The following is a 16,987-nucleotide window of genomic DNA, read 5'->3' as shown; positions in this document are numbered from 1 at the left end:
TGTTGTGGGTTTTTTTTTTTGTGTTTACACATGAAGACTACCTCCTTTGTGCTTCTTCCTTCAGTAATATTTAAAGGTGGAGGTAGCCTGTTAAGTCATTTAAACACCAAACAAGATTTCACTAGTTTTACTGGTTTGGATTTTATGGCATGGTCATGAAAAACCATACAGTTCAGGAAAGGTATGCATGTTTGTAAGAAAAAGATTTTATATTCTCAGCAAGATTTCAGTTTAGATTTTAATTAAGAGAGCTGTCAAAATGCAGGAGGCAACACTTTATAGAGTAAGAATTCTTTGAATATTTACCAGTTAGCAACTTTCAAATGTCAAATTATCTTTTCTTTTCTGATAGGTCCAAAGGTGACAGGTGCTCACTCAATGAGCAGTTAGCTTACCAAGCATGCTAGCAAATACATAAATACAAATAAAAAATTATGGCAAAGCTTTCACATGTCCAAGTAGAAACAGACTACAGTAGACAATTCGTTTTGTTGGTCAGAAGATGATCAGAAAAACAGGGATGCAGAGGCAAATGTTTCTCCTTATTCTATGCCAATCTGAAATAATACTAGGCCTGAGAAGTAATCACATTATTAAACTAAATCTGAAGAGGTTTTAATTAAAGCTATTTTTTTCTAATTACAAGTTGAAATTATATTTGAGGTTTAAGAGTTAAATTTATTAGACTGTGAAGAGTTTTACAAGGCATTCCTAATGTAATGAGCTTAGGCACCACATATGTTGTATCTTTGGTGCACGTTATGAAGAGTTGCTTTTTTAATGAGCTTTAAAAACTATATTTGCATACCAGAGGAAAAGGTCAGTGATGTGTGGATCAAGTCAGTAAATTAAGTATCACAGTATTATGTTATTATGATTGCCTTCCACAGACACACAGTAACAAAACCATAGGCTATAGTTACCACACTGTTCTAATGCTTCCACCTATGTGACCTTGTCGCCTTATGCACACTGGTGCTGCCGTGCCTCGGGTCCATCTTACTCCGTCCCTTACCCAGGCCTCCTTCACCTTCTCTCCCCACCAGCTCCTACAGCAGATCAGCTGGTATGTCTGACAGTCAGAGAATCAAAGCAAGCATAGGAAGGAGGGGCTGGATTCAGTGGGATGGCCCATCTCCAAGCACTACACCTTGCACTCCAGCATTTACTCCGAGTAAGGATACTCAGGGCCAGGTCCTGAACCCTCATAACAAGATGAAACCTATTGGACAGCAAAGCATGAGGACAGAGATGCCTCTTTCAGTCTAAGCCCCATTCCACTCGAGTCTTTGTTAAAGGATGCAGCAGCAGCATCTCTCAAAGCACAGATATCAAAAGTATTTCTAATTATGTGGTCCAAAATTTGTCTTGGTCTACTCTAACAGTTCTTTTTAGTTGGAATGTTAGCTGTTTGGTAATTTCTAAAGACTAGTTGACTGGTAGCTATATTGAAATTTTTATTCTGTGATAAATAATAAAATAAGCTAGGAACTGACTACAAATACACTCTCACCAGGTTTTCGGCAAAGAGTAAAGTTCATCAGATTTACATTTATTTGTAAGTATTGTAAATATTTGTAAATATCGTAAATTTGGAAATATTATAATATTATCTTTATTTTTTAAGGGCAATGAATTTGATTCCCTCTCCAACTCTGCAACAATTCACAGCAAATTACAGATCTCTTTCTCCCTCTCTCTGTGTTAGAGACTTCAGGTATACACCAAACCACATCATGCACTACATGATACTTCATATATGTTTATACGTATCACAGCCAAGGAACTGACACTCCAGCTCTGTATAAAGATGTAGATTTAGTCATTAGAGAAAAAAAATCTTTAAAATATTACAACAATAATAGCACAACTCAATACAACTGATCAGTTATAAGTAATTTTAATGATTTTTCACTTTTGTATATGATAATTTTCAAAGTAGCATTCAAAAATATAGTGCAAAATATTTATTCATTTTATTTACAAATAAAATGTGCACTTCAGCTTCTTATCCTCACCACAGTAAATGTTACTCTTGTATGTGATGAATAGAAATTATGAGAAACATTAGAAGACACAAAAAGTTAATTTTAAACCAAAGAACAAATATCTTCCTCCCTTCAGTTATACTTTTGTAGAAGTTACATAATATTATTTTTTAAAAATTGTTTTCAGTTGAAAAAGAAAAACAGTTAATTTTGCTGTGACAATCACAAAGCAAAGTTCTTATCTATATAGAATATAAATTTTCTTTGCAGCTTAAACATAGAATCTTTACAATGTAACACTTTTTCCCTTCTTACTATACAAATTGCCTTTAGGGGAAAAAGTATTCTAGTATCTTCCTTTCCCTCTGATGTAACAACAGATGCTTTGGTTAAAGAGCAATTCGTGCGCAGTAGTGTTTTAACTTGCAAGGTAGTACTCCTTTATTAAGTTGGTAGAATTCCACTAGCTGGATAAGATCAGTAAATCTGGTATGACCATCATCAAGGGTATAGAATAACTTCCCATCATCTTCCAACTGCAAAAATGGAAAAACAAGATAGATTAAAATCTTCTTTTGCTGTGGCATTTCTTCCCAATTGAAATAATTGTTTGAGATGTCTCCTTGCAGACCAAGATATTCATAATCTTACGACTACTGAGAGAAGGAAAAATACAGTGATCATTAACAGGGAGATCAAAAATAATCAACAGAAACATAATGCATTCTTTAACTTCCCCCTTAAGTTAGGTACATGCCTAAAAGGAAAGAACAGTTAAATAAGTACAGGGATATTCTTTCTGCACTAACGATACCCCTTTATGCCTTTGCTTTGGAATGATAGCTGGAGTTAGCACGAACACTGAGTTTTTACAGAGTGAAAAGAAACAACCAATTCTCAACTTACTCATAGATTTCAACCTTCGCTCCATTCACACTCTGTGTAACTGCTATGTTTTGTATCACTTATTTTATAAGGTGCAATGAGGCTACACACTAGTGCACACATTGGCGTTCCGGATGATACTTGCCACACAAGAAACTGCCCATCGCACAAGTAAGATGCTTGTTGTAGTAATATGTTCTTTGTTGTAGGAGAAAGAACTGCTGCAGCTCCAATCGTGTATTGGGAAAGATACAGGAAAGAAAAAAGAAAAAATCTGCAAAACATACCTTGAAAGAGTATTTTACAAGATTGAGAGAGTAGTGAAGAACCTGAAGTAGGGCTAGTGTAGAGTAGCAGATGATGTGCTAGAGAAAGATGCAACTATCCTACTTGAGTCCACGGGAAGAGAGAAGATATAATTAGCTCTCTTACCTGTAGTTAAGATTTCTCATCTGAAGTAGCTGTTGAACTGCTTATGGCTCCTGGTTATTCTACCCCTTTCTACCATGTCTACAAGTAGTTTGCAGTTTCTTTATTCTCAGACTTTGGTCAACCCAGGTGAAACACTGCTAGTTAAGGAATTACCAGTGTGCGCATGTGTAAATTCCTGTGCTCCAGCCAAGAACCTGGAAATGGGTTATCATCCATCGGACTTCCCTTATGCATGCAATTTTCCTGCCAACACACTGAAGACAAGGAAGACCTGACAATTCAGATGTCTGTTGACCAGAGTTTCATTTGTAGCTTGTTTTTCTTCCTCCAAGTTAATATCAAGCCTTGAAGTGAATACCAGACGGATTGCTAATTCTAAAGCAATCAATACTTTGCAAAGTAAAAACTCATATCAAAGTTATGTTGCCCAGGATCCTAACATCATCTGCAAGCTAAGGCAGCTGTTATGAGAGAACATTCATTGGGAAAAGACAATCCCAGAAACATCTATCAAGTCTTTTTCTTTTGCTGTTCTACAGAACAGCTGATTTCAGGATAGACTACAATTAAGTTAACTTGTATCAGCTCATAGTAGTAAGGCTTAAAAATACATTTAAGCTATCAAGTTCTCCAGTTTTCACAGAATGAGAACATGAACATATCCCAAAGGTTAATATGATGCACCTGTTAAAGTGGGGAAGCTTAAATTAGTAGCCTGCATGCACTATCTGAAAGGAGACATTTTTAAATACAGTATAACCTGAAGCAATATAAAATGTAAGAGAAAAATAATTAATTTAGAGATTGAACGATTTTCAGCTTTTTAAAAGACTTTCTAAATGCCATTTATTTATTTACGTTTAGTAGGAAAGTTTATCTTCTCTTCCCAATGACTGGAAAAAGGCAAGAGTTTAGAAGAACAGTAGGATTTGAAGTTCAAAAACGTAATCTTGATCTCCAACTAATAAACTATCAACTTACTGCAGTAACACAAAATGCCTTATTTCTTAGAAAGTGGTAACTTCATTTAGAAGATCAGGAGCAATTGGAAGCAAAACCTTTCCCCCTTCAAGAAATACTTTTCAGAACTTCTTAAATAGTATTGTTCTAGCAAAAACAGAGCATGCAGTAAATCCGGATAGTGAGAATGGCATGAGGGGCACTAAATGTGACTGGAAATAAAATGACTGAAAGGAACTAAAATATGCCTATGTTTGGGGAACTAACAGTTCCCATATTCACATTCTCTCTCTGGATTAAGTTGTTCTCATTTCAGATTTATTTTTTCTGGTAACTAGGATAGGATAAATCCCTTTAGTTTAAAACAGTCAAACAAATTTTCCTTCAAGTACGAGAGGTTTTGCACTGAAGCGGTACGGGCCTTCTAGACCATCAGCATGGAACAATTGACCCAAGTCTGTAGAGAATCTATGTCAAAACAAAGAATTCCTGGTTCCTCCAAAGATCCTACAACAGAAGAGGAAGGTTTTAGCACGCATGTATATTATTAATTCCTCAAATGCACTGCTTACATCTGCAGAAATCCATTAGAATTGACTGGATGATTTTTTTTTGAAGGAAAAAGGAGAATCATCCAGCTCAGAGGAAACTGAAGATAACTGCAACTTCCTTTTACATCTGCTCTTAGAGAAGTGAGGGTCTGTTTCCTGATAGGGAAAGAAAAAGTGGTCTCTAAAATTTGAGAGTTAACTTACATCCCAATGAAGTAGAATCGTACAGTTATGTATGGAGTTCAGAAGGTTTTCTAAACCACACAAGACTTATACCAAAGTAAATACTAGAAGTGACCACAGTCAATAGAAGCACAGAGATCTTACACCTGGGATTCTAATCACAGAGCATATGCTGATGCTCCCATGGGATCCCAGGCATAGCTATCACTGTTGGATGAAGGACTCCTCCATTATTTGTATCTAACACAATGAAAATCCTAGGCAACTCTTTTAACTAACACTGATTCACTCATTTCCTCCTCCCAAATAATGCTTCAGTTTTATTCTATAGGAAGTTTTTTAGGGGAGGATACAAGCCCTAGGTAAGGCATACAGAAATTTGGTGAATGTTCATAGGGGATCACCAGATCAAAAACAAAAAATGCCACTAGACCCACTTCTACTCGGAAACAGCAGAATTTCCTAGAAACTTCAGTAGGAAGAAACATGGAGGCTGTGTCTGTAAGACAGGTTCTTGTGAAGAGAGAAGAAAAAGCTGTAGGTCTGTTATAGGTCAGTTATGTCAAGCATCTGTGGCTAAAACACATAATGCTGAAGTCTTTCTCATACCAACAGAAGCAGCCTGTAAAGAAAACAGTATAAACCACCTCTGGAGTGAGTGGAAGGCATGGGGAAAGCTGGCCATTCTGGCAGGAGAACTGGATGATATTTTCAATTAAAACTGATGGAAATATGATTTCAATTTATGAAATTTCAGCTTACTTACAAGTAGCTAGGCTAAATAAGGATATTGATCTTTTGCTAAAATTGTTCCCCTAAAGAACACTTGGACATGAATACATCACAATAACATGAATCAAGAAGAGAGATCAGCAGAATATGTTTGACTCCAAAAATTGAGAGAAACTGTCCTGAACAGATGAGTTAGTGAGATATACACACACACATATCGTAGGCAGTCCACCTAAACAGATGACTAAAAAGAAATTGTGCACATATTGAAAAATGAAAAGGCGATATGACTTTTACTAAAACATGATTTTCATGCTATCGGGATTACTTCTATTCCAGTTCAAATAGATTTGTCTATTTTTTCAAGACACTTTTTAGGATTTCTTAATACTAGTCAAGTTTTATAACAAATCATACAGCAAAGCACAAAAATGTTTGACTCTACTCAAGAACACTAATTCTTTTTAGTCATACAGGTATTATATTCACACTTTCCATATGACAGCAAAAGAAAAAAAAATACATCAATATTCTATCACAATTATTCAATTGTTTTGTTTTACAACTGTATATATAAACTGGAAAATTTACTTACTGGTACAATTTGAAAATGCTTGATTTTTAATCCATGACTCAATGACAATACAAATGTTTTGGGGTTACTTTGGCTATCACGTACCAGGAATACCCTAAAAGAGATGCAAATTTTCACAGTAAGATCACTCTGGAAAGTCTTTTGTAAACATCCAGCTAAAACTGTTGTAAATCTATTACAGTAATTATTAGTGAAAAGCAAAAATAATTTTAATTACATAAATTATCCTTTTAATCAGTATTTCTTTGCAAATGTGTCACTGGAAATAGTTTTTCTTAAATTCTTCTTCACCTTGTCTATTATGTGAAAAATATGCATTCTCAGAATGAATGACACTGTAGGCGCAAGTTTTTACACTGCATAGAATTACAATGCATCTCTTCAGAAAGAAAAGCACCCTCAAAGTTTGTGCTTTGAAAATCATTTTTCTTTGGAAAAGTTACCTAAATCACAAGCATTATAGGGAAAATTCGAAAGGTAGTTCAACAGGAAGTTTACAGAAAAAGTAACGCCAGACATACCAGAATGATTTTCACATCTGGCCAATATTCATAAAAGCACACTCACTTCTGCACATCGGCAAAATTCCCACTGAGACAGAGCCACACTCCGCTCACTTTACGGCATCGTTATTCATAACACAACACTCTCAATGGCCAACAGTGTCACTGCAACTAGTTCTCTGATAACTTACTCCAGACAAGTTATTGACAGACATAATTTTGCCATAATCCTAGTACGATAATCTGGTACAGGCAAACGATCACCACCAATAAGAGACAGCATTCATTGAATCACTTGGGTTTGGAATATCAGCAAAGAACAGTTTGGTGGACAGAGGGAAGTACCTGATCACAGCTTTTTAGTGGCGAGAGTCTGAACTGTTTGTACAGTGTGGGTCTGGAACAGATACAGCTAAGAAAGGTACCAAAGAAAGGAAATGGAGGGACAACCATTGGCAATCATCCTCCTCTTTCAGGACGCAAAAGAAACAGACAAGAAGGAATTGCAGGTATCAACCCAATTACATACCAGGAATTAGAGTATAACTATTACATGAAAACAAAGGATTTCAGAGGAAGAAAGCAGACAAAGGCTTACAGAGGATTTTCACTGACTAAAGGCATGGATCCAAACTACTAATTTCATCCTCAAAGTTTTTAAGAGTTGTATTTGTACAAAGTAAGAAATTACCTGGAATGAAAAAATTTGGAGTCCATAATCATTAACATTTCTATCGAAATCCCTATCCAGTCTAATTTGGAGCTCTGGTACTAATTCAGTTATTAGAGGGATAACTACCAACTCAGCATACGACTTGTAAGAGCACAAGGCAAGTGTAAGGACAACCCAAAGTTCTCTGATTCAGGCTCTCCTAACAAGCTCTCTCTCACCACCTAGTGGGCCTTCACCCTCTCCAGGCCATGAATGAAATTTTTCAGAGTACAGTTAGATAGATCCTTTGCATAAACTTAAATCTTTTATATTTTTGTCATTACAGACTGGAATTTTATTTTTTTCAGAAATATGACACTATAGAATGTGCCACTTTACAGATATCCAAAATAGGGTCTCTACACCCAAGCACTGAGGTCCACATGAAACGATACACAAAGTAATCACATTGGGTAGGAAAGAAAACACAGGTTGGTTAGGATTTATGTCTCATTCACCAGTTCTTTTAAAGTCCATTTTCTTACTTTTTGCTTCTTTTAACAGCAAAGATGAGCAACATTTGTCCTCCTTCACACAAACAGATCTTTATTCTTTTCCAACCTTATCACAACAGACCTACTCTAGTAGGTCAAAGATCCTTTAAAAAGATCACTTCATTATGAAGAAGGGGTTGTAGTTCACAGAATCTCACAAACGCTGGTTGGAAGGGAGCTTTTTAGACATGCAGGATGACTCCAAACAACTGCTCCTTCATAAACTTATAAGGAATTCTCTGAATGACCAGTTGCATTTAGTTATGGTCCTTTTGATAATGCTATCATCCCATTCACCAATCAGATGCTGATCAGTTTGCAATCCTGTCAACCATTTATCACTGGAAAGTCTTCAAATGTCATTTAGGGAGTAAAGTATGAAATCTACAATACTGCTGTATAAACTTCTTTAAGAAAGTTGGGTTTACATCAGAACAGTAGATCCAAAAACTTTTTTCCTTCATAACACACCTTAAGATTGTTGCTGTCCCTAATTCTGTTATTCAAATACTGAGACTACTGTAGATCCTTTATAGAATAGTCCCTTTATCTTCCATAAGCCATCATGAACAGCCTATTTGTTGGTACATACTGTATTAGAGGTCCTACCACCTCTGTCATATATGCAGGAGATCTCCCTGCTTGGGATCACCTTAAAAGGCTCAACATGGATTATTTTCTCTGCCCACTCCCCCTGCACCCCTCCAAAACTAAAATCATCTTATTTCCATGAAAAACTTCTGTATTTCTGGTGAGAACTCTTTCCTTCAGCCCATCAAAAAGCACAGTATTTGTCACAAGCTGTAATGTATTCATGACTTCATTGTAACTCTCCTGAAGTTATGTATCTGACAGCATACGAGTGCTCATATTACCATGTTCTAATCAATTCTAGACAGTCCACGCAAGAGTATCATCCTCACCAAAACCACAATGCATAACTACGAACAGATCCAATAATATAATATAAACAACACTGTACTAACCAATGTTAGCAAGGTATTCATTTTCTCATCTCAAACACCATTGTTCTTTACTCGCTAAATCTACCGGGTTTCATTAAACAGTATGTGTGTGTACCCACTGAAATACATGGGAAGATTCATCAGCCCTAGAATGACATACTGCTCCAAAATACATGTTGGATTCACTTCCATGTCCCATCCCTCTCATGTAACAAATGCAAAAACAAATGCAAAAACGAATGCAGAGTACAGAAGCAGTTTCAGGATGATTACCTGGCCTTAAAAAAAAGACCCCTGAAATTAAAAAAAAGAAGAAAAAATACAAAAGGGGAAGTCTAATTAGCCATTCTTGCTGAGTACGACTATTTTCGTCTCCCTTTCCTTCCCATCTCCTCTTTTCCTTTCCCCTAGAGCTCCTTCTGCAGATGTGGAAAACAGTATTATGACATATTTCATCTAAAACTGAAGGAATTTAACCAGTAATCTTATATTACAGGTACATAACTAGAAACAGACTCAGAGAAACTTAAGAGTTTTATGGAATTACTCGCTGAATGAAGGAGGCCTAAATTTACATTTAATACAGGAGTAAGGATAAAAATATGGAAATGAAAAACAGGAGGATTTGTACATGAAATATCTACTTGCTTTGTCAATTTTTTAAATTAATATTGAAATAAGAGAAAAATAAAACTGAATTGTTTCCCATTAAGAGATAATACAATTTTTAGTCGTTTCATGAGGAAAAGCAAACTTTTTTTTTTTTCAACACTGTCCCTGCAAAGTTCATCTTTAAGGTTAGTCGATGTTTTCAGGCTTTCTTTCATTCTTTCTACACCAGTAAGACATACAAAAGACACCACTGGTGCCAAAGCTGACAGTTCCCAGAGAATATTGTGCAAATTCAGAGCTCAAGTGCCTGGCTCTGAGTGGACATAAGTAATCAGTCAGTGACAGAATCGAAGTGTTAGATCACCACTTTATTGCTTCCAAAAGAAATAAAATAGAAACCAACTGATCCCCAGATAGCCCTATATAAAAGATTTTTTTATTTCTGTTAAGTAAGGGCAGAATCTTCCTTCCTCCATCTCCCCCCAATAAGAAGTACATGAAAATAGCAGTTGTTGACTAGAAATGTATCTCAGAAGAGTTATGTAAGGAATTAGCTTACCCATCTACAAGCCCATGCTGCAAAATAAGTCTCTGAGCCTCTTCTCTAGAGATCTTGTGATGAAACCATGACTGAGATCTGTGTATAGCTGTAGAAATAAAGATCTTTAAAAAAACATGTTGCCTTTATTGAAAAAACAAGCTATTGCTTTTCTCTGACAATGAATTAACTCACACATACCCATGTTAGACATGGCAATAGGACTACCATGTGAGGTGAGTCGGAGACACCCTCTCTTCTGTATGAGAGAGAAGTAAAAATATGATTTCAAAGCTTTTTTGTGTTAAAAAAAAATCAGAAAATACTATTCTGAAAAAGTAAAAGTGTTTATACCCGCCATGCTAATCCTTCTTCAACTGCAACTGAAAGAGCTTCTGTTGGATTTTCTATAATTCTGCTTCTGTGTCCTGAGAAATCCATTGCTACTAAAGAATTTTCTGAAATGCTTCTCTGCAACAAAGAAAAATAAATTTAGTTTGTTCATTTTCTAAAAGATCCATCATTTAAAAGTGAGCTTCTGAGAAAGCACTAAGTTTTCTAAGTGGTGTTTCAAGTATCCTCAGTGCTTCCCATCAGAGTCAAACTCATTTTACTCTAGGGAACATTTGCAATTCCAGTATGCTGCTGCAAAGCTCAGTTTTACAGTCTGGCAGGACAGATCATCTTTTTGCATTAGTGCAATGGACGATAAATACATTGCTTTACCATAAACTCCATTTATATTTTTAACTATAACTAGCCCTTTGCATGTCAAAACAAGTCAGGAAACTGTTATTAAGTTGTCCAAGTAACAGAAAAAAAGATAAAATACAACGTTTTTGTATATAGCCATCAAATCAACAAAGATTTGAAATATTTTGCTTTCACTTAAAGTTTACCAGATTTAAGCATTGAAAACAGTAATTTCTATGGAGTTTAACTTCTATTTTAATACAGCCCTTCTAACCCTTATCACAGACTCAACAGCTGTAGGATCTGTTATATAAAAATGCTTGCTTCTTTTACTCCCAGTGATGATCAAGTTTGTAACAATAGAATAAAAAGCATTGAAGTTTGACAAAACCCTCTTAAAACTCACCAAAATACTTCTCAGAAACCAAGGTTTACAAAATCAAGTTTAATACAGATTGTAATGGCTCAAATGTTGGCAGGCACTGGAATATCAAATAATTAAAAGAACATTCTAGCATTCTATAAGTTAAAGTAACATCTGGAACATAAGAGGCCCAGATTTCTGTAGGGTTAGCAAAGCTTCCCAGTGCAAAACTGAAGCAGCTCTCTTTTGTTCCTGTTTGGTTACAAGCATGAATATTACTAGAAATGGAATACAGCAATTCTGCAGTTCCCAGTAATTCTTAACAATGTAGTCTAAGGTCTGCCTGAGTAACGGTAAGCTGTAAAGAAATTTGCAAAAGTAAAAAAACAAAGGCAAAATAAGAGAAAATGTTTGCCCCTAGGAGAGTGGAGGGAACTCCTTGCAGCTTACATAGTTGTGAGTTATTGAGGAACATGAAACATGGAAGTGGTTCCCCTATGAAGCATGTTCATTAGCTTGTGCACTTAATTCCCAAGTTTATCCAATTTGTCATTTAATTCATGAATTATACACAAGTAGAAAAACAGTGCCATGCTTAATACTGATTATAGATTCTGCCTGTGTTAGAAGCTACATGAGCTGAAATGCACGCAACAGCATAAGCAGAGAGACAATCAGTAATGGCTCCCAGATCTGTTATAAAAGCAGCAGCTGGCTATTTTAACAGCTTCATGTAACAGAAAGTAAAGACACAGTCAGTATATTATGTACAATTTTGAAGCCATGCTTATTAGCAATATCACTGAAAACTATTTTTGTGACTACCTATAATAGCAAATTCATATTTTTGGCATTTTAACAGCAAGAACTATAATAAAAGCTCAAAAAATCCACCATAAAATCACCGTCACAAGATCTGTCAACAAGTAATTTTACCCAATTTAGCCAACAAAAAACACAAGTGATATAAATCGTCCATGAAAAAGTCTGAAATCGAATGCCTCATAAAGAGCTGGGATAACATAAGACATCACAGAAAAGGACAACCTGATCCAACCCCAACTATCTGACTGAGGAGATGGACACAGTATCTAGTATAGGCTGTTGCTTCTCCAAAACCCAGTTCTGGCAAATTATAGTGTTCCTCTGAAGTCCAGTCAGTACCACACCAGCTGATATTCATCTCAAGTACTTAACATTTTATAGTTTTGGGTTTTTTTAAAAAAAAAGTATTACTGTATACCAATAAGGATTTGTTATAGCCTTCTTATTCATCATTTACATCATGCGTAACCTTAAACACTTTGCTTTTTTTTTTAATGCATTTACAGTTCTGCTGCTCAGTTTTCAAAATCCTCTTTCCATTCTTTTTGGGAGTGATAACATGTCAATAAACTCCCAAAATACTGGAGATCTGACAAAAGCAAAAAGCCTGTTAACTGTTAAATGAGCTACCCAATTTATATTAAGTAAGCAGATTAATTAATTAGCTCTCTATTCAACCCTGACAGCCCTAAAGTTTTCGGCAAGCATTCACACATGCAAAGATCTGCAGGATCAGTCAGCAATATAACTGACAGAAGTTACTTACAAATAGCATGATAGCAGAAACAATGCATTTATTCATGGAGCTACTGTGGGACATACCATAGGTGTTATATTCAACAGGCTGCAGCCACTTCTACCTTGATACGGTTGCATGTAATTCTGATACAGCTGCATCCCATACTAAAACCAGAAAATAACATGGTTAACATTTTAAATCTTAAACCTAAGCCAAGTAAATTTTTTTTTCCAGATGTAAAAGAAAACACATGCTTTTCTTTGCCATTAAAAACCAGGGATAAATGCTGCTAGGATAAGGAAACGCACGACATTGTCACTGTTGCTGCTGCCTTTATACATGTACACTCTGCATTAAATACTACCCTTTTATTACATCAACTTAACCTATTCCTATTTTGTCACAAACAGACACATTTTAAAAGCATATTCAAGTTCCCTTCTTGTGTATTCTTGAAGCTTTATTCAACATTACTCAATAATCTCACTGAATTCAACATGGCTACATATAAACATATGCTTAATGATAAGTTTAAGGACTGAGGCTTCAAGACATCATCCCATCTCCTACAATGGTTCCAGTAATTTGGTCTCTCTTTGTTGGGATGAAGAAAAATAAGCTTTCTGAGTACAAAACTGATACTAGTATTGCATGGGAACCTACAATTACGTTTCTTCTCTACCGCACAGTATTGAAATCTCACACAGTAAACTTAAGCAAGAAGTTAACTCCACACAGAAAAATTACCTTAAGCAACCTAATTGCTGTCATCCAACAGGTCCTACTTTGTTCATCATCTGCACAGAGCTGTTTCAGGTCTCTGGTTCCTCCTGATTTGTTAGGCTAGAAGGCCACAGCACATTTTTTTAGCATTAATGCATATCTTGAAGATAATACCTGTTGAAATAAAAGCCACTAATTCTCCTATTTTATAAAAAGACAGCTGAATATTGCTCTCAAAAACCTTAAAGAAACTTTAGCTTACCTAAAAACTGTGGCTTGCTTTAATATGTATCAGAATAATAAGCTTGTACCTTAAAGCAGAATCCATAGTTCGTTGGTGCTCCAGAAATCTTTTTGCCTGTCAAAGACATGTACATATCACTATTGCTGAATTCACAGAAAAACTGAAGATGCCTTGGCTCCTAAAAAGAAGAGCGATGTAATACAGTTAGACTATTTTTAGCCAGCCTCTCCGGATAAGAAATTCAGAAGAATATATTAGTTATCCTGTTCCAAAATATAGTCCTACATACTGCAGCTTTAACTGTGACATCATAAAATCTAGAAAGAGATAACTCAACATTAAGTTTATAATGCAGATTAAAAACTAGCTCAAACTAGTCAGATTTCATGCTTCCAGAGTGGGAGAAAACCCAAAGTATAAGTGATATAATTTCTGGGAAAACATCCACTATATTTAAGCCACAATAATATTAGAGTAGAAGTCAAATTTTGAGAGCAGTATGCATTTCAAACATCAAAATAAAATATACTTTCATCATCTGAAAAACAACATACTGTAATAATCACTATCCAGTACATTTCTAATCATCATCTCCATCTTGTAAGGTTAATTAAGTCAAGGAAGCAAACCAAATAAATTTGCTGGAGGACAGAAAAACAGCTCAATGAATACTCACTCTGGCAGTTAACACAAAAAATTCAGAACAAGAAAAAACACTGGTTTAGTGGTTTATGTCAAAGGTGTCTCAACTCCAATGTATCCTGTTTAACATAATCAGGTTTAAAGTACTGCCATCAAAAAGTTGAACTAGTAAAATGCAAAGCTGTCCAGTGACAAAATTTGAGAACTCTCAAAATCTTCCTGTAAAATCCTTATATATATAGTTTTTTGTTTATTTTAGATAATGAAGTCTGATGTCCACTTTTCAGAGAATCTACTTATACTTCAGAATTTTAAGTACTATTCAAAAATTAATTTTAAAAGGGTATTCTGTTAACTGATTGCAAAAATATTAACCAAAATGACGCGAGCTTATCAAGCAAAAACGAACTACTGTTTGTAAGACAACATTCTCCCAATTTTACATCTCAATGTCTCTCTAGATTTTATTCATAATAAATAGAATTTTTTTTTCCTTTTTATTACTATAATTTGAAATTCAAATTTTGGTTATTAATACAACAAATAATAAATACATACGCATTTGCTCTAGCTTCATAATTCTCTCTTTTTTTTTTTTCCTTCCATTACCTTAGATGTACCTTTAGTGGAAAAATAAAGGCCAGATCTTCTCAAAAGAAAGTACAATTTTTTCCATGATTTTTTCCCCTGCTCCTTTGCATGCAAATAACCGTGAATCTCAGGATACGTGCTGGAGCTTAGGAACATCTGAAAGAAAATATCAGACATACATTTCACTTTTCTTCTGAAACCAGCTTTCTGTTTCATTAACATACTCAGACAAGACTAAGGGGAATAAACCCCTAAATCCACTATGACACCACAGTAATTCAGTTATGATTGCATCTAATCCCATTAAGAGTAACTCTGATTTAAGGTGCGTAAAATGTTACACAACTCCAAGGTATGCTAAGAAAGTTACATATTTATATGGAACATATGGTTTGAAATGAGAGCATTAGTTATGCAATATGTTGACTTCAGCAACAAAACCAGTGTAAGAAGATCTGATCCCATGCCTCAGACCCTATTTATATAAAACTGCAAATCAAAGCTACCAACATAAGAAAAAAAAAAATGCCATCCCTCCCTCTCCTTGGTGTTACAAACCAGATAAGGGAACTGATTTGAGTTAAAATTAATTCAGCAAACAAATCACAAAATCTGAATCACAAAACCATGCAGGTCAGGCAGATATTACCACTTTCAAAAGGAGGGAACAAAGATCTCAGGGCCTGAAGTGGTGCTTAAAAAGGAGCTTTAGTTGAACTAAAACCAGGAGAGGGTGGGCCAATCACCAAGACAGCTCCTGTCTGTGCTTAAGGTCATGTGGCAGAGAGTATTGAAAAGCTGCTTCAGGAGGAAGGAAAGAGGACTTAAAAGTCTGAGAGATCAGCCATTTTGATTCCAGAACTGAAAGGAAAAGGTGTGCACCCTCACAAGCATTAGAAAAGGCAGAATGGTATGGACAGACAGAGAAGTTAGCTAAGGCACTGAGAGAAGCTAACTGATGCACTGTCTCTACTCAAGGTGTTCAATGGCTACTCTTTAGCCATGCCATTCCAACCAGACATTGTCGGAGTACAACACAGCTGTTATCTTGCTAAGACCAAGTATACAGTTTTAGTCAGTCTTCAAAAGTTCCCACTAAAAGCTGGCAACCGTGTTAACTTTATTCTATTTCCATGTAATGCGTTAATTTTTATTACTCTTCTTCCAATAAAACTACTCAGAACTACCACTCACATCTAAACATACTAATCTAGAATTATTCAACTTCCATATACACAAAGGAATCTGTATTATTACTAAGTTCTTCAAGGAACATTGCCCCAGGCTGGTCTGCACTATCTAGGCTTATATACAGGTAGAGAACAAAGGATTTTCTCATTGGTATCTGCAGCTTTCATTGCTGCATTTTCCTCCTGTCCAATGACACTTTCAGAAAATCGGATTTGAGGACATGAAGTAATAGATTTACCAGGCAAGAAACAGACTGGCCAGTACTGTACTGCAGTAAAATGATGAAGTGAATGTGATTTTGGAAGGACACCAATTTCTTTGGCCACTAAATAATGTAATCTGATCAAGATAAACAAGGGTTTTTTCACTTTTATTGTTTTCCTGCCTTGCAGCCAGACGCGTGACTGTACCACCTGTAGACCATCCCAAGCTAATTAAATTCAGCCAATATGAGTGCACATAGGCAGGCTTCATTTGACAGGGGAGTGTCCTAGTCCACGACTAGGAATGCACCATGAATAGCTTCACCACTATTCACCTGAATAGTTACATTACAGTAAGGCTAGGTACATCTATCACACGTGCTGCTGGTACGCAGCTATGTGCAAATGCAATTTCAGCTACTTCAGCCACATTGAAGCAGACAAGTAGGCCCCGGCAGGTGTTCCAGCCCGTTAATCTTCCCATTTGCCACATATTAACAAAGTTCACTGATGGTGAGTATAAAGGCTGCATTGAAAAAGTATTTTAACTCCATAAACAAAGTCAAACTCTTTAAGAAAATCTAAGAGTCAATGTATGCAAAAACAAAATAGCATCTTTTTA

At 35.7% G+C, this 16,987-nt stretch overlaps 1 protein-coding gene across 1 annotated transcript in view; it reads right to left on the bottom strand.

Moving 5' to 3' along the window:
• Positions 1-2,377: 2,377 nt before the first annotated feature.
• The window catches only part of GRB14 (growth factor receptor bound protein 14), a 67,146-nt gene continuing 52,536 nt past the window's right edge, over positions 2,378-16,987 (bottom strand). Inside the window, exons 6-14 of the mRNA XM_086615579.1 lie at positions 14,990-15,127; positions 13,806-13,916; positions 13,519-13,614; positions 12,855-12,935; positions 10,505-10,621; positions 10,352-10,409; positions 10,172-10,259; positions 6,327-6,420; positions 2,378-2,524 (exon numbers count right to left, since the gene is read on the bottom strand). Of these exons, the coding sequence (XP_086471705.1) occupies positions 2,378-2,524; positions 6,327-6,420; positions 10,172-10,259; positions 10,352-10,409; positions 10,505-10,621; positions 12,855-12,935; positions 13,519-13,614; positions 13,806-13,916; positions 14,990-15,127 (930 nt within the window). The remainder of the gene's footprint in view (positions 2,525-6,326; positions 6,421-10,171; positions 10,260-10,351; positions 10,410-10,504; positions 10,622-12,854; positions 12,936-13,518; positions 13,615-13,805; positions 13,917-14,989; positions 15,128-16,987) is intronic.

This window comes from Tauraco erythrolophus, chromosome 8 (genome assembly GCF_009769465.1).
Source record: "Tauraco erythrolophus isolate bTauEry1 chromosome 8, bTauEry1.pri, whole genome shotgun sequence".
Classification (NCBI taxonomy): Eukaryota; Metazoa; Chordata; class Aves; order Musophagiformes; family Musophagidae; genus Tauraco; species Tauraco erythrolophus.
The sequence above is the reverse complement of the archived record's forward strand: the minus strand, read 5'-3'. Positions and strand labels throughout refer to the sequence as shown.